Source organism: Macrosteles quadrilineatus, unplaced genomic scaffold (assembly GCF_028750875.1).
Source record: "Macrosteles quadrilineatus isolate MER2022 unplaced genomic scaffold, UCM_ALF_1.0 Scaffold_9__3_contigs__length_116548681, whole genome shotgun sequence".
Classification (NCBI taxonomy): domain Eukaryota; kingdom Metazoa; phylum Arthropoda; class Insecta; order Hemiptera; family Cicadellidae; genus Macrosteles; species Macrosteles quadrilineatus.
Window position 1 is genome coordinate 17,376,911 of NW_026542602.1, and position 18,923 is coordinate 17,395,833.

At 33.8% G+C, this 18,923-nt stretch overlaps 1 protein-coding gene across 1 annotated transcript; it reads left to right on the plus strand.

Moving 5' to 3' along the window:
* The first annotated feature begins 528 nt into the window (after window positions 1-528).
* On the plus strand, window positions 529-15,225 carry LOC129003837 (ribonucleoside-diphosphate reductase subunit M2 B-like). Its single transcript, XM_054432161.1, has 8 exons — window positions 529-823; window positions 934-1,020; window positions 6,968-7,141; window positions 9,232-9,341; window positions 12,001-12,126; window positions 13,189-13,417; window positions 13,824-14,042; window positions 14,512-15,225. The coding sequence occupies exons 1-8, from the start codon at window positions 734-736 to the stop codon at window positions 14,662-14,664; spliced, it is 1,188 nt and encodes a 395-aa protein (XP_054288136.1). The 5' UTR covers window positions 529-733; the 3' UTR covers window positions 14,665-15,225.
* The last annotated feature ends 3,698 nt before the right edge of the window (window positions 15,226-18,923 follow it).

An 18,923-nucleotide genomic window follows, 5' to 3' on the forward strand; every position in this document is an offset into this window, starting at 1 on the left:
TAAGACTTTTAAATCACTCATGTCCCCAAATCGCAGCTGCGTATGATAGAAGAGGTAAAAATTCGTAGTAAGTCTCTACTAGTACTTTTCTTTTATCCCAAAAATTTAGGATTTCTGGACAAACAGATTTTATATTTCAGAAAAGTATTTTTCAATAATATTATGGAATTGAGTCGTATATCAATGTTTCGCCAGATTTTATATGGTATTATATCAATATCATACTACTGGCTTTCAAACATCCAACCCCTTTTGATTACCATCTCATTCTCGTGAATCATGATTGGTCTCTAAACAAAGCGAATGTCAAATTCCCTCTAAAATGCCATGTTTGAATTTGCCGCTGAAAATATTTATCGAACAAATTAACGTCTAGAAAACAATTATTACTAGTTTTATTTATTGAAAACTTAAAATTTTTTTTATTCATCTATATAAGATGTTTAAACTTAAATCTTCAATTCTTACAATTAAAAATCAACTAAGGTGTAAGTTATTTTTTTTTGTAATTGGGGCTAGCCTATTCTTATTCGTGAAGGACACGGACATGTTTATGTTATTTTCCCTCTACTAGTTTTCTTTCTTTCATCGTTTCATTTCATATTCCATTGGCATCAACGACACGTTGTATGCACCATTAGTTTAATAATTTAGCTACCAAAACTAACAGTTCCTTTTCATCTAGTTTCTTTTTCTTACTATTACATCCTTCGTTAATTATACTTACAAAATCATGCCAAACGCTACTGTTGAAATGTACATCCCCAACAAGGAAAATGCTAATCTAACAGAAGACTGTGAAATGCCTCTCTCAACAAAGAAGGTACGTAGTTGAGCAGAAAGGAATGGCAAATTAAGTCAAAAAGATTCAAGTCTAGCAATATTACTTTTTTAATGCTGTAAACTTAAATACCATACTTTGCATTGTTTCAGGTGGACCCAACCTTCAGTCCTAGTAAGAGTGTGGCCAGTCTTGCCCTGAGAGACACCACAAACATTATTAAGACAGACAAAACCAATGTAAGTAGCCTAGGAAAGTTGTAGTTTTGTAATCAAGTGTCCTGGTCTATAGGCCCTAACTTTTGTGGTTTCTGATTTATTTAACATAGCCTAAGTTACTTGTACAGTAGTAAGCCCGTTCGTAGTAAGCTTCGCACCTTGGTTGTCATCTTGTACTTCTATCTTCATTCTTTCAAGTGCTCCTTGTCCATACTCTCATTGTGTTACCACCTAGGCCTAGTAAGTTACAGAATGGGCGCCATTCTTATTAGGCCTAACTTAGTTATTAAAAGTCGCCAAATATAGGCCTTAGTGTTGATTTTAGGAAAGTTCAATATACTTTCTTATTGCACGGAGTAGGCATACTTTAATACTTTTCGGTGAAATGGCAACCATACAAAGTAGGTAGGGCCTAAATATGTTTGTAGGACTTTTCTTGTTTTTTTATGAATCAAACGATACCAGAAGAGTCATACAAAATCATGGTAACCTAACTGCTGTAACACGCTGTATAGGCTAAGGGTTGCCTCCCGTATAATACGAAAGTACCAAGTTCAATTAATTCTAAACTCTTGTTGCTCGGGTAGGGGATTAACCCAAACCTCTCTTACCTTACCCTCACCACTAGGCTGCACAGCCTACCCATTTCTTCTCATCCAGGCCGTAATGAATTTGTTCAGGCGATGAGCGCATTTATTGTACATTGTTATTAAACTTAATAGGGTGATTTAACTAAGTTACTTCAACAACACTTTTTTATTGTACGACAAATGACAATTCTTTATTGCACATAACATCTGATTCAATTATTACAAACGTAATACACAGGCAGGTACATTGTCAAGGTTTCTAATAAATAAGGAATTCTAAATATATAAAATACCCCCGCCGCAGCAAACCTGCAGACTAAGCGAATTTCCATTTCCCTGAATGGATTTACACTAAAATGTCTCCTTAAAATTATCACATTTATTCCCTATTTAAATAGAATCAGTTTAAAACATACTTAGGTTTGCTGCAACAGGGAGGGTAAAAGTGTTTTTTATGTAAAATGTTAATAGTTAGTAAGAAATAAAAACATTTTCCAAATTTGGGCAAAATATGTTTATAAACAAGCAAACTACAACAGTTTACTTATTCTCCATAAGAATAACATGGGAATTTTAAATTTACAATTTTTTGGAATTTTCTCCGTAACCATTAGGCGCATTATAACGCTTCAATATACTAAATTATTTGTTTTTTTAAGCTCTACAAAATAGTTTCGAAAGAAATTGCAAAATTTTATGTTTTTTGGGTCAAAAATGGGAAAAACCCATTTTTACCCCATAACAGCCCCCATAAACCCCCGTTCCCATGGTCCGATCATGCTGGTTCGCGAACTCGTTCGAATAAACGTAGGTTTACACGTTTGTACCAAATTTCATCAAAATCGGATCATTTTTGCTCGAGTTATCGCGCTAACGGACACATATATATATATATATATATATATATATAAATTTTGTTATTGTATACATCAATGAGGGCTACTTTAAATGTTACTAAGCAAATCAAAATACCACAGTACCCTAAAAACATTTTATTTTATATTACTTACATGTTTCGGACATTAATGCCATGATCACAGTATAGTATATAACCTATATACTATATATATTATATACTATACTGTGATCATGGCATTAATGTCCGAAACATGTAAGTAATATAAAATAAAATGTTTTTAGGGTACTGTGGTATTTTGATTTGCTTAGTAATATATATAAATATATATATAAATATATATATATATGAATTTGAACGGATGGTGTTTTTGACCTCTAGGGACCTCAAAACGAAAAAAAAAATCGGTCCCGGGTCCAGGTCTTACCGTGAGTACTACGGTAATAGCTTATTCCCTATATGGGAAATTCGCTAAAACCTAAGATTTAGCCAGGAAGATACCCCTACAAAAGCTACAACATGGTGGAACTGTTTATGTTAGGAGAGGTTGATTAGAGAACGGGTGTCTGTTACCAGGAGTCATTGAAAAATTCCTTGAGAGTGTAATATGCTTTTTCTATTAAATTCCATGTTGATGGCCCCTGGATTACTTTATATGACTATAATAATGGTATACCTCGTCAAGTAATCCAAATGTTGTTTGAGGTTAACAACCTACATGTTTCTAAACTAAACACGTTAGAGGAGTTTGAAATTTACAAATTGTACCACGACAACACTGCCAGTGGACATATCCTCAAACGAAAAACTGCAGTTCCAGTCACACTCTATTTTCAATGTGCTAATTCACCAAAATAACCGGCCACCTGACCTTTGTCCTACTCTACTGATAACATGGACAACAACGAGGAAGGAGTCTGAGACTGCAGTCTATTACCTGCGCCGGGACCGTCCGTGTCGTGTGCGTGTGATAGGCCTATCAATGTCAATTAAATGTTTACTTTGTCTTTCCGTAATTAAATGTTCGTATTCGTGTATTTATTGTGTGCGTGTGACATCGATGTCTTCGTTTTTGTAACCCTGACGATGCCGTATTTACGGCGAAACATGTAGGTTGTTAACCTCAAACAACATTTGGATTACTTGACGAGGTATAGTACCATTATTATAGTCATGCTTTTTCTGCTAGAACAGTTTTGATTTTGTCTGTAAATTTTGCTAAGTTTAATGCTTTGACAGTCGGTCGCCAGTTTTTAGCCGTCCACGCGCCTTAATGTTTTTGTGTCGTGTCCGTGTTTTGTATTGTATGTACTATTTATTAAACTTTGACGCAATGAAAATGTAGAAACCACGTAAAAAATGTAAATAGTTCAGATTAGTGTATGATGACTACGCACCCGACGATGGAGTTATCTCCAAAATGGCCGTAGTGCTCAATTTACAGGATTGCAAAGACTGTAAGTAACCTTTATAGTTATATTTTTACAAACATAGCTTCAAGGTTAAGAGGGGTTACAGTAGAGTGCTTCCCTATTATTCTGAAATTGATGTTTTGATTGAAACTGGACTCAGCTGTCCTTAATCCTCCAGAAAGACTATTTTTAGGCGGTTTAATTCCGTCATGTTTAATTCCGATATGGTCTGCTGTGTTGGCCGAGGCTGCCTTTTGGTAATAGTAACCTAGGTCTTTAGCAAATTAAGTTATAGGATATTTTTTTTTTTTTTTTTTTTTTTAAAGAGGTTGGCGGCCTCTTTTAACCTTGCATTTGCCCGTCCACATAGACTATGCGCCCGTGCGTGGATCATTTACAGCAAAGCAAGGAGTGAGCCGGTACAGTACAAAGGTGAACTGTACTGATAAAATGTTATCGGCAGTGACCAGGATCCGAACCCACGACATCGCTGCCTTGGGCCCGAAGTCTGCGACGCTACCGACTGAGCCACCGACTCACTAAAGCCATATTAAGTCACAGCATATTACAGGGTGCCTACCGCCCCTACCGGTCACGGAAATCATGGAAAAAGTCACTGATTTTATTAAGGGTTCATGGAAGTCACTGAAAAGAAACAAATTTTCACTGTTTTTGTAAGGTCTCAAAAGTCACAGAAAAAAATCAGGCCTTGTTGACATAAGTTCTCTAGGCCTGTCTTTTGTTTTGTCCCATGCTACAGTCAATGATAAAATTCATTATACTGTACATAATCAGTGAGAGTGAAAATATTTTAGGAGCAGGCAACCAGCTCAAATTGTTACAGCACAAAATATTGTACATGCTTGACTATCACATGTTCATAGAAGAGAATTTGATTTTGGTTCCAAAGGTTGTGCATTTTCTTTATTGTGTGCGTTGTCCCCCCCCCCCCCCCCCCCCACCCGAAGTCACTGAAATTTTGCGTGATCGACTGGTAGACACCCCCCAAATTTGATTCCAAGTGTTAAAAGTTGAAATAAAAAACCGGATGAAATGATATTCCTCAGGGAGAATTTTTGGAAAATACCTTCGAGGAAATAAATTCAGCAAAATTTATTTATTTATTTCCTTAGGGAAATAAATTTGAGGGGAACTCCAATCAGGTAAACGTAAATTCGCGTATTATGTGCAGGTTCGCTGCAGCGGGGGTATTTTAATTTAAAAGCAAGTACACTAACAATCATATTTTAATGTTCAGTCTACATTCTTTTAAGTTACTGTACCGCATGTTTTATGTAGATCTTAGGAAAAAGGTAGTATGCAATCCAGTGACCCTGCCTCAGTTGGTTTCTTAGTTATCATGAATTTTTTTTACTAAATCAAGATAAAAAAAAGATGTCAAGTTACATCTGATGTTTGTAGGTTAGATATTGTTAGTATAGTTTTAGGTAGGTACATTTGGTAAATATTATAGCCTACAGCATTTGTAGTAAATTTAGTCAGCAAAATGATCTAGGAAGGAATTCTGTTGTTTAGTTATGTAAATATTATAACTCCATAGTAAGTTAAAGCTATTTTTTTAACAAGATGTTATGTAACTTAATTAGTTTTTGCTGTGTTTGGGAAGTGTATGAATAATTTACATTTTAGCTCAATAAATCATGTTTTTATTTTTTTCTTAAAGTATCATAGGTTATGCTATTTATTAACTAGCATCTGAAATCAAAATGCTCCAGTAGACTAGCCCTTACCTAAGATATTGATTCGGGCCTACTTCTGTCTGAGCCATACAAAAGCCACCACAAGGAGCCAAGGGCATTAATGAATCCATCCTTGACAAAATGTATTTCATAATATTGCAACCAAAACTTAACCAGCGGCATTTACACTATACAACTTGTTTTTTAAGTTGTTATGTGTTTTTCAAACATGTTTAATACAATTTTGTTTTAAAAACGATCGGGTTCAATACCGAAACATAGCTTTCATACATTCTCCTATAGCTAACTGCAATGACGTTTATCTTATTTACTAAACTTAACCTTAACTCCTTACCTATGGTGTTATTAAAGTGGAAAATGTAGAGGTTTTAACTGGTGGCCTAACATCTTAATGTACTCAGTTTTTTTGTCGTTTGTATCGTTGTTTATAGTCTATCACAGCATTAAGATAATGGTTTTAACGAGTGATTGAAATATATTTCTCTTGTATTTTTTATGTTTAAAAAGCTTATTGTCACTAAGCAAATTGAGACCATTTAGGCAAGTTAAAGTAATAACATTATGTAAGGCTATTTTGCCTTTGGTAGCCTCGGCATTATTCAGAGTTTTGATATGTTAATACCGTAACTCACACATAATGGCTGTTTTAATCATAATTAACTTAGACCATGGTAAAATACGCACATAGTGGCGTCCCTATCTTAAATAGGAATTGATTTTATTATAACTCAATAACTCCTTTATTCAACCAAAGTTAAAAAAACAGATTTGCATTGGTCATGTCAAACAAAATACATCTTTATGTCTAAAAATTGAAATAAAACAATTGTTCTTAAATCAAACAAGATAGGCCTATATTATTTTAAGTTAATTGATTGGTTGATTAACCAGAATATACTAAAAGTAAAACACTTAATATATTTCTTATGACAATTATTTTTAAATATAAAAAAATATATCTCACTACCCTTAATAGTTTAAACATGGACCCAAAATGTTTTAATTTGTAGGCCTACATTAATGTATCTTAATTTGTAAAATATTCCTCTTAATAGTCATATGCCCTAATGGTTTTAGTTACAGCAATTATATTTACAACACTGATAAAAATCTCAATTATTTTTCCAGTATTTAAAACAAGACTGGCTCATAAACTTGAAGTCACCCCAATTCTTCAGGAGGTTTAAGTCATGTGAAATAAACAAATCTAAATATTTTTGCAGGTAACTACTCACAGGCTACTTACTACAGTGCTCTTAAATGCCATTTGTCGTGAAGTTAACAAAACAGAAGATGAATTGTTGTTTAAATATTGCTGTAAGAAAGGTGTAGGCCCATAGTTTTTCTTGGTAGTTATTGTTTTAACTAGTAAGTTGCGTTGTCATGCAGGTTGTTAAGAAGCTGGCCACGAGTGAGCCGGCCTTTGACCCCCAGCTGGAGCCTTTGCTACGAGAAAATCCGCGCAGGTTCGTGGTTTTCCCCATCGAATATCATGATATCTGGCTTATGTACAAAAAGGCTGAGGCCTCATTCTGGACGGCAGAAGAAGTCGATCTTACAAAGGTAACTTATACAAACTTAGATAAGGTTTGTTTAAATAAATGCAGATTATTTGCAACTCATCTTCAATTATTAGTTGCTTTACTTTAAGAGTTTAAGATTAGTTTTTTTAAAGTTTAACAAAATGTGTCTCTCTATAACTAATTGTCTGACAGCAAAACCTTATACTATAGTTTTAAAATAACGCCTGCAATACTTCGCAATTGCTCGAATTCGAGCAACAGGTACACTAGTATTGATAAAACGAGTTGCTGTACCAATAGTAAACAAAGAATTCTTATTATTATTAATATTTTTGCTCAATATATAGGCCTACATATCTATATATATAAAAGGCAAAGCCCTCACTGACTGACTGACTGACTGACTCACTCACTCATCACTAATCCCACTTCCCATTTACCTAGGAGGCTGAAATTTGGTACACTGATTCTTTAGGCATTAAATAGGAAAACTAAGTAGTTTTTATTCTGATCGGACTCTCGGGCTCCGCCCCAGTGGCTCGGGAGTTTCCCAGGTTAACCTTATGAGTACTCATATTTAAATGGAATTAATGAATCTTAACAGCTGTTTCAATTAAACAAGTTGGTTCTGTTCTATGATGTGCAATAGCATTAAAGTTACGACGATTGCCAACAGGGTGCAGCACTATTATTTTTTTTTTAATTTATGACAGCTAATTTGCAACCAAAAGGTGATTGAGCGTAGCGAACGAACTTCAACCTGGAGGCGAGTTAGCGTAGCGAACGAGCTAACCTGAATCACAGAAAACGTACTACTATCCCTGAAGGCAAGTGAGCGCCTTTGGGATCAACTTCAATGCAACAAATAGAGAAACATCACTCAATAACGGCTGAACGCATTTCAGCCAAACTTAACAAAATTACTTAGACTAATAGAGAGATGGTTTTTAAACAAACAAATTTCAATTAGATAATGCTAATGCAATTTAAAACGAACTTAAAATTTCCAATTTTTAACATTAGGCTTATGGGACTAAAGTAGCCATATGACAGTTTTTTGTTTACAAGAAAAATGTAAACAAGAAAATCATAAGGTATTTCTGAACTTTCTAGACTTTTCTTTTAAACGTTTTTAAATCATTCCTATGATCTTAATAAACAAGAAAATACCATTAAAACATTTTTTAAGGCGCGGAATTCACTACAAATTGCGAAAATAGACGGAACTAATTTCTCAATGCGCGGAGCATATCGAAGTGACTACTTACTCTTGGGCACCTATTTGTGTTGCCAGCTGATTAGAAACAGTCAATGTTAGAAATAAGGATTTAATAAGCGATATATCGAACCGCATCGAAATCGGAGCTCCAACCTAAACCTTCAACCAGGACGTGATTGAACCATGCGAACGAGCTCACTTATGAAGTAAAACGGGGCAAAGCCCGCGGGTACAGCTAGTCAATATATATATTTATAAAATATCAATAAGCTCTGCTCTAGGTATATTTTATCATATATTTTTTTCAATAGTAAAAATACACATAATTATAACAACACACATTTCAATTCAAAATTACAACATATCTGTTTATTTACACTTTTTATCTTGGAGATTACGTGAGTGATAGTCATTGAACAGCAAGCCGCTCCATTAAGATTTACTCAATGATTTATTACATAATGTAACGTAACTTCCCATTTATTAAAGTTGTTTTCTAGCGGCGAATCTTTTTTTAAAGTACTGAAACATAAATAGTAGTAATGTATTATTTATTTTTAGTTTATATTATAGCCTAAACATGTCTAAAAAAGACTTATTTTAGCCTTTTGTTGTTTGTATTGTGTAGGTTACATCTGTGTAACCACAAACATGACCCCTAACACATGATCCAGTTTAGTTAATAGATACTTTGTTCGATCAGTAGTTATGCAGTAAAAACTTTTTGATTGCTAATCATTCCTAGTCCCAGTTTTTATTGTATATGTCGCTTCTATGTGTAAAGAACGGCATTGTAAAATCCCAAGAATTGTTCTGTCTCAAACAATCTCACTGTGCCATTTTATAATAATAATTTATCAAACATGTAAGTTTTGGCAGTATGATATCTAACTAAATTATGATTTTTACAGGACATACCCGATTGGGAGAAACTGAACGAAGGAGAACGCCATTTTATCTCCCATGTGCTTGCTTTCTTTGCAGCTTCTGATGGCATCGTCAACGAGAACCTTGTTGAGAGGTAATTACACTTTTCCATTTATTTGGCTGTAAAATTTACACTTTTCATCAACTGTTATATAATCTTATAGACCTATCCTCTGTGATTAATGGTTGAGACACAAATTTGGGTTGTTGACAGTTGTGATTGTCTACTGAATAAAACCAAATTACAATTAGCTTTAAAATTGTTGGTTAGGGTAGGTCAGGTAATCTACCCTAACCAAACCTAACTGTATCTATCCAAAACTAGTTTTTGAATGAAAAACCGTTGCATTTTCATTTACCAAAAATAAAAATAAAAATTAAACTATTATAGCCTATTCAAGTTCTGATTTCCTAAATTCTTAAGGAAAATTGAAGACGATATAAGTATTTTAAATAATTGTAAGAAAAGCAGTGATGAATACTTATGAAGAGTCATATTTATAAGGGAAAATGTGATTATATAAATACTAGCGAATTAACGAATAAATACGTTTTAACTCCAGTTGTACTTTTTAGAAACTTCTTGGCCCGAATTTTTGATAGCTAATAAGTAGGGACACCATTGAGATTCTTGTCATTTTCTTATTGGGCTTGAAAGTGTTCAATCAAAATCAATCATCACTACCATATTTTGTATACAGGGTGTCCCACGAAGAGCTTTAAACATTTGATTTTATATTACTTGCCCATTTATGCACCAAAAATGTTGAAACCTTGCACATTTAATGTTAATAAAGTAAGTTTTGAAAATATTCTGGGAAAATTTCAGCTCCCTAACCCTTGTAGAAACAAAATCGTTCAAAATGGTGTTTTTGGTTTTGTAAACTAATTTTATCACCACATTCTAGGGAAATGAGGCTTTTCAATAAGGACACTAGAACACAGGCTAATGAAAAACCTAAAATCCTAATGGTTTTCCCATTTAACTCACACGATACCAGTTTCCTATCTGCGTTGTATATGCAATTACGATAAACAAAGGTCAGGGACAAACCTTTATGAAGGTTGCACTGAAGCTCCCAAAACCGGTCTTCTCGCAGCATGGGCAACTATATATTGCACTCAGTCGTGCAAAAAGTTATATTCGACGCAACAAGGGCTTTCATTAGGTACAGAAACAGAGAAACAATTTGTTGACGGTGAAAGTTCCATCCATAAAACTAATGTCGTTTTTAAAGAGATTTTGTAAACATTTATCTTAATTATTTAAAACATGTTTTATATGTAGCTTTATTTTTCTGTCATTGATTAGCTTTAATACCAAATAATTTTCATTCAAACATTCAAAATATCCTAATTTATTATTCTTGCGAATTAACACGGGTTCACCTAGTTAGACTTATTTTATGTACTTTCTATTAAAAAACTATTACAGTCTAGATGTATTTGTTCAGTTCTTTCACCTAAGTTTTCTTTAGCCTGTTTTGAACAGCTGATGATTTTAAAATGATTAATAATATTGTAAAAATAAATATTCCTTTCTGTTCTTCTTGTTAACATGGTTTAATTTTTTTTTCTCTCTTAATATTTCATTAATACTCACAAACACTCCACATTATTGGGCCTGAAAATTAGTTTTTCTCTGTGCCGTTGCTGAGCGCCGAGTTTACACTAACATTTTTTTTTCAAAAGGTTAAAAAACTGTAGTAATAGGTTCTATGGTAGGCTTACATGGTAGTGATAAAGTTAAATTGTTTCAGTGCAATTTCACTAAAACTTTATAGACTAAAATAAAACATACCTCGTCTTGCAGTTCAAATAGTGTGTTTTTTTAATCCACTACATGTTTCGCCATGTTGGCATTTTCAAGTAGTACACAGAAACATTGAAACATTATACCATCCGAATTGGACTTGTCAAGTTGTAGAAATTTACATTTACACATAAATTTACACATAAATTTCTACAAGTTGACAAGTCCAATTCGGATGGTATAATGTTTCAATGTTTCTGTGTACTACTTGAAAATGCCAACATGGCGAAACATGTAGTGGATTAAAAAAACACACTATTTGAACTGCAAGACGAGGTATGTTTTATTTTAGTCTATACTAAGCAGTTCAGGGGCTAAAAAATGGAATTTAAAACTTTATAAATCACAAAAATATTTGAGTTCATTTTTTTCCCTACAACTTCACCAAAAAATAAGAAATAATACTATTAGAACTTGGGAATTTATCAATCCTCTCTCTGTTGGATTGGGGAGAAGCAATTTTCTGCAGTAAAAACAATGATTTTTATTTTTTGTAGCAGTGATCTAAGTTCTAGTTTAGCCAGCATTATTTAAACTATTCATGATATGGATCCAACTCCTTTTACCATAAGATAGTTTATATAAAAATCTAAAAAATTGTCTCTAAATTTATCTAATCTGCAGATTTGTAGCAGTGGTTAGAAAAAGTAATTCAAGTGTATCCATCAAGATCATAGATTTTTTAATTCCTAGTAAAAAAACTATATCCCTTTCCTACCAAAACCTCTCTTCCCAACTAAACCTTCCATAGTTAACGATTATGTCAGGGACAGTAAATTATTCTAACTGTTGTGTATATTGGGAAGTTGTTATATTTCTTGTGCTTGGGTGGACTCTCCTAGTCAAGTCAGGTAAGCCTGCTCCAGACGACACGTTGGCCTTTGTTCTTTACGTTACATCTTTAACCTACGGATTTGTAATGTTCTAATTTGATCCGTAGGTTCAGTCAGGAGGTGCAGGTTACTGAAGCAAGATGTTTCTACGGCTTCCAGATCGCAATGGAGAACATACACTCCGAAATGTACAGTCTACTGATCGACACGTACATCAAGGACTCCAAGGAGAGGTGAGTGCAGTTAAAGAAGAGACACTGTCACAACTAAACCTTCCTGTTGACTGATAACTAGTGATGATGTGTCGATACCAAAATTTATCAATTCTCGATATCAATACCATTCTTATTTTTAATTTTACCAAATTTTCTAGATGAATTGGTTACTTTAATAACCCCTCTCTTCCATTGGGTAATTTTGGGGTAACGGGGTGTTTTTTCAGTAAAGAAAAAAATTATGCAGCAATTAAAAATTCCGATTATCCCCTGTGTTCCTGTATGTATAACGTCTCTGGCAAAATTCTGACCTTCTCCCACAGTTGTATGGACTTCATCGTCTCCTGTGATCGCAGCAAATCCTAATTGTTTCCTACGCTCATGTAGACATCATCGTCTTCTTTTTATCGCAGCAAAATTCTGATAATTTCTGGTGCTTGTCTGGACATAGTGGACATATCATTGTCTCCCGTGTTCATAGACAATAAACTCCTGAAGTAATGTATATATTTATTACATATTGTAGTTAGCGTCAAACTAGACGGTTTCAACATATAATTAATTAATTAAGTAAATTTTCTGGCTGGTTAATCAACTTAAAAATATCAAAGTGGAGGATGGGAGGACTTTTTCTATTTTTTTCTTTTTTTAAATTATTATTGCCTTAGTAGATGATCACTTACCTAGTTCAAAACTATCCTACGTCATTTTTATTGCCTACATATTTTTAATTTCCCAATAAAACACCGGTTTTTGGAACTTTTTGCGACATTACAGTACAGATATTCATAAACATTATAAATGTATTCATAAATTTATTCAAAAATGTACAAGTAGGCCTACAATGAATTGTCTATTCACAATATTTTAAATTGTAAAATCCCTCAAAGGAGTAAATTGCTTTTTCTACTAGGAATTTCTTTAGTTTAAAGTGAAACATCCTACTATTACATTCATTTTTTATATCTTTTGGTAAAAATATCTTTTGGCTTTGAACTCACAGTTTTAGCTAATTCACATTTTCATTGTCTGTTCTAAATTTGATTAGGCTACTGGTTCTCATGATTTCTTTTGCTCTAGGGAGTTTCTGTTCAATGCAATCGAAACAATGCCTTGTGTAAAGCGCAAAGCTGACTGGGCTCTGCAGTGGATTGCCAGTGATACGGCTACGTTCGGTGAGCGAGTTGTCGCGTTTGCAGCTGTCGAAGGGATTTTCTTCTCCGGCAGCTTTGCTTCCATCTTTTGGCTGAAGAAACGAGGGCTCATGCCTGGTTTGACCTTTAGCAACGAACTCATTTCTCGTGATGAGGTTTGTACCTTATTCTTTTTGATCTAAATTGTAGCTGTGGAAATGGTGTTAATTTAGTTCACATTTTATATGGGTGTTGTAAATATACATTTCATCCATTTTTTAAATGTTTTTTTATCAGGGTGTTACAATCTGTTGTCCTACAGTTTATGGACAAATTTAACTAAATAAGTTTAGGAAAATGTATGTCTTTACCTCAATAGTAGTTAGTGGGACAGGCTACAAATGCGTGGCAGAGGGGGTTTACGTCCTAGTGCCTGCGACTAAATTTTACCACTACACTTAAGTCTTGTACCATGCCACTTTCCCCTTACCTTTTCTTTCAAAGGCAAAGTTAAAGAGGCCAACCTAAAAATATATACATTTTCATTTTGAATGTATAACATCTAATTAAACTTATTTCCAGGGCTTGCACTGCGACTTTGCCTGCCTCATGTTCAAGCACCTGGTTCAGAAGCCGTCCGAGGAGCGAGTACAGTCTATAGTCAAGGAGGCTGTGGTCATAGAACAGGAGTTTCTCACGGCTGCGCTTCCAGTCAGTCTCATCGGAATGAACTGCGACCTCATGAAGCAGTACATTGAGTACGTGGCTGACCGCCTTCTCTATGAACTCAAGTGCTCAAAGGTTAGTGAGATATTTCACTTTAGTTGGATTTTTTACTGTTGTATTATAAATATCACTTAGTTTAAATACAAAGTTGGGAAATTTGTTAAGGGCCATAGTTTTACAAGAAACAGTATCAACAAGTTCAAGTTTATGGATTGAATAAGTTTATCATCAAGTTTATGGCTTGAATTGCTGCTTATTTTGTTCACAAACCAATGCATTAGGCCTAACGTCTTGTTCGTAGTGTATATTTTGAGTTATAAGTTTACTTAAAACTTGAAAAGATGATTTTTTTTTTCAAGTTAATTTAGTATTTTTTTACACTTAAATATCATTTGTCTTTGACTAATTTTGGAGTACTTAAAAAAAACTAAATTAGTTTAACTTAAGCTAGGTTAACTTATGAAATATTTATTTTTCTATTTATTAAGTAACAAACAATACTTAGTAATTGTTTCAAATAATAAATCATGTTGGTTCTTTGCAGGTCTACAACTCAGAAAACCCATTTGACTTCATGGAAAACATTTCACTGGAAGGAAAGACAAACTTTTTTGAAAAACGAGTTGGAGAGTACAAGAAAAGTGGAGTGATGGATGAGAGAAGCGAGAACGTCTTTGCCACAGAAGCCGATTTTTAAAACAGCGTTCCACCATAACATAGTGTCTTTCAAACAAACCAATGCTGCCTTTTAATTATTAAGTTCTTTATTTTAATTTGAAAACAAGCAATAACTTCAGTTGTGTACTTACAACCTGAGTTGCGAATTTACTATTCCGATAAATTGTATCATCCTCGGTTTCTTGAGTCTTGTGTTTAAACATGAAGTATGATTCCTGGGAATAATTAATCTATATAGTTAATCTGTAAGAATAGTTAATCTGTGGCCAGTTAATTTTGTCATTTTATTTTTCAAATTTTTCTGTTGGAGGAGTTAATTTAGCAAATTTGTAATTTTGTCTGTTGTAGTTGTAAAGTTTGTGAATAATGGTCAATTGTCTTGTATGTAATAAATAGCAAAGAACACTAATATACATAATAATTGTAAATTAACGTGTGAAGTTATATTGTAGTACGATCGCCTGACAGCGTAGTATGTCAGTATAAAACTATGTATACTTTCTGAAAGGAAACTATACTTTTCAGTATTTTAATTGTGATTTGTATATTTCTCTATATTAAAGAAGCTTTTGTACACAAATTCTTGTATAAGTTTTATTTTCCTCCAACTTAAATAGTTTTACAACACTTGGTTAACAAAATTGTACAAATACCATTTCCGCAAAATTTACGATTCAAAATTTATTGTGACTTATATTATTTTCTCATTTAAAAAATCTGATTTTAGAAAAAAACCAGTTTTGATTACAATTAGAATGTTATGGTCCTTTAAATTCTGAACAAATTGGTACAAATACCATTTCCTTAAACATTACGGTTCAAAAGGTATTGTAACTTATATTATTTTCCCTTAAAACACCATAAAAAACAGAAAATTAAATTTAGCCATGAAACCGGTTTTAATTAAAATTAATGTGAATTGATAATTATAAAAATACCCCTACCACAGCAAACCTGCAGACTAAGCCAATTTCCATTTGCCTTAATAACATTAGGTATAATGATTACCTAGGTTTGCTGCTACAGGGAGGGTAATAAAGTGCATTTTTAGTAAAAAATTAATAGCTTAGTATAAAAGAAATAGATTTTACAAGCTAGATCAAAATATATACATGAACAAGCAAACTACAACAACAAAAGTTATTTACTTATTCTCCATAAGAATAACATGGTAATTTTAAGTTGACAATTTCTTGCATTTTATCCAAAACCAATAACCATACAAAAACACTTTAAAATACTAAATTATTTGATTTTTAAGCTCTTTAACTCTTTGCAGCACGGAAAATACTGGTGTTGGGTGACCCCAACCGGCACGGAAAATTTTTTGTTGAAATGTTTGTTAATACTTTATGATTTGTGTTTAGAACTATATAAAGTCCTAAAAAAATAAATTACAATTTTTTTTTGTTATCACTTAGTGATAAAAGGGAGTTACACATATGTAACACCGTGCAGCAAATTGAACATATTTTATTGAATCCCCTAAATATTACAAACCAATTTAGAGGGTTTCTTTGGGGATATCATAAATACAAATGCAAATTATAATATAAGAAAGTATATATTTTACACATATACAATATAAAGCGTCAATACATCATATAGAGACCTGAATAAATGTAGTAAAAGAAAATTCACACAATGATAAATGTAAAAAAAAATTATAAAATGTAAAAGTTACTTAGCCACAACAAAGTAACATAAAGGCCAATTTATATTTAAGTAATATAAACATAAATTTAAAGGCGGGTATCAATAAAAAATGTTCCAATATGCCCAAACTTTATCCAAAATTGTATTGACACAAGAAAAACTATCAATATCGAGCCAAAAATATGACAAACCTATTTATAATGTCATATTATTTATAAAAATTCATGGATAGATATATTTGAAACGCTGAGCTGCATGGTGTTACATTTGAGTAACACACTATGAAAACTCAAAATACATTCTAGTTTACTGATTTTATGACTAAACTATTACAAGGGACGCTATTATAACAGTACATTACAAAACAGCATAGGGATTATATAATCAATAACAACATAATATCTTCCATTTGCATAAAAATAAAGACGGGATCTTGGGCACGAGTCTATCACCAGGAACAGCTGTTTTCTATGAGTTATTTGTCAGAATGTAAACAAATGGATGGTGCTGCCACCTAGCAAAGGTCCATAGTACTAACATTTAAAGTTTCCAGATGCATAGCGCTAGTAGTCTCGTTTACAAAAAATAAAATGTCTTGCGTTACAAAGATGTAACACCGTGCAGCAAAGAAGTCAAAAAGTCCGTTACATAAATGTAACACTGTGCCTGAAAGAGTTAAAATGGTCTATAGAGAAATTGGGAAATTTCATGTTTTGTGAGTATGAAAAACTAGAAAAACCTATAAAACCCCGTTCCCATGAAAAACCCCGTGATCATGCTGGTTCGCGAACTCGAACTCGTGTCCCGGGTCCAGGTCCTACCATGAGATACGGTAATAGCTTATTCCCTATGGGAGATTTGCTAACAATAGTGCAACCCCCCATTGCTGCAACAATTACAAGATTTAAAATAGAAAATATTAACTCTTAAAAGCTTTTAATTAGAACCAATAGTGTCCTAGTCTTATTGACAGTAAGGCCGGTTCACACGACAAAGTTTCTGTGCGCGCGACCAGATCTGGTTGAGTCTAGGCGAGGGGGTTGGCGGGGGTACTTTTGTGAAAACATTTGTGTCTTGCTACTCACTCCTTTCACTCGCCACTACCCCTAGCACTGCTAATAGCCGGTACCCGTATGTTTTAGTTCGGCTAGTATAGCAACCCGTCCACGCGCACAGTAGTTTTGGCCGAACTGTAGCTAGCCACGTTCGAGCTTGGTGTCCCAAAACATAGTCGGGCCCCGATTCCCAGTCACTCATGGCAGCTACCCAGTCACCCGCTCTAGTGGCTTAGCAGTACATGTAGCCTTATGGGAGCGTTCACACGAGCGATCGGGTAGTCGCGCTGCCACTGAGCTAAAATGACTGGAGGTAGCACTGCCATGGCAGAAGTCTGTCAAAAGCGTGTCGCTGATTTTGTTAGGTTGGTATAGCAGCGAGTTTTCTTATCATAGCAATAACAAGGCTTCTATAACTAGGTTGGTATAGCAGTGAGTTTTCTTATCCAATAACATGGCTTCTTATAACTCACACCTCACGCAAACATGGCGGCTGGCGACACGCATCTTTGACATTCAGTGCTACCTCCAGTTAGAATTATAGCTCAGTGCGCGCTGCAGCTCGCATTCTTCCCTTTGTTCTCATTGTACACCAGTGATGGATCCGAGTGGTTTTGATATCGATATTTTCATCTAGTCCGTGGACAATGGACATGTCGCTCGTGAGAACCGGTGTATCCCGTGGTCTCAGTGTTGCCACTTTTAGGGTAATTACCCTTTTTTAGGGTAATTTACTGGTCTTAGGGTAAAGTTTAGGGTAATAGTAGATTTAGGGTAATTTTAGGGTAAAACTATAAGTTAGCATAACAATGGAAACTATGCTAAAAAAATGAAAAAAACTTCAAAATTTGGCAAAAAACGTTCATTACATACTATGGCCAAACCATCATATTCGATTCAACCGGTTTAAATCGATTGCTATGATGAATTTTTCATAATAAAAAGTTATCCTAATCGATCTTATCAATAGTTGGGAATTATCTGTTTTAGAATGTATTCGATTCTATAACACATTATAGGCCTAATAAAATATGAAATATTATTCATTACTGGGTTTGATATTTAATGATGTGATTGAATTGCTGGATTATTTTACAAATTGTGTCAAGAATTTACTACTTAGATTAAAGCTTTGGTGGTACCGTACTGTATTTTAAAGATATGATTGTTCAAAAACAGTAGTAATGGGTCGATACAGTAAAAAAATACGACAGTTCTTGATTCGATTTTTTCGCTATACGATAGTCGATAGGCTGTCAAAATCAACATTTTGTTCTTCATTCGGGTGGGTTTTTAGAATCGAGTATAATTTTACGTAAATTGATTGATATTGGAACTTCATTTAGTATAATTAACCACCTTATGTAAGATTTATATGATTTTAACAATGTTTTATAGCATTAAACACAAATATTAACATTTAGGGTAATTTTTAGGGTAACTCAAAGTAGATTTAGGGTAATTTAGGGTAATTTTAGCCCGCCTTTAGGGTAAAATCGCAACAACGCGGTGGCAACACTGCGTGGTCTGCTACCCACACAGCCTTAGCCTAGTCAGCTAGATAAGT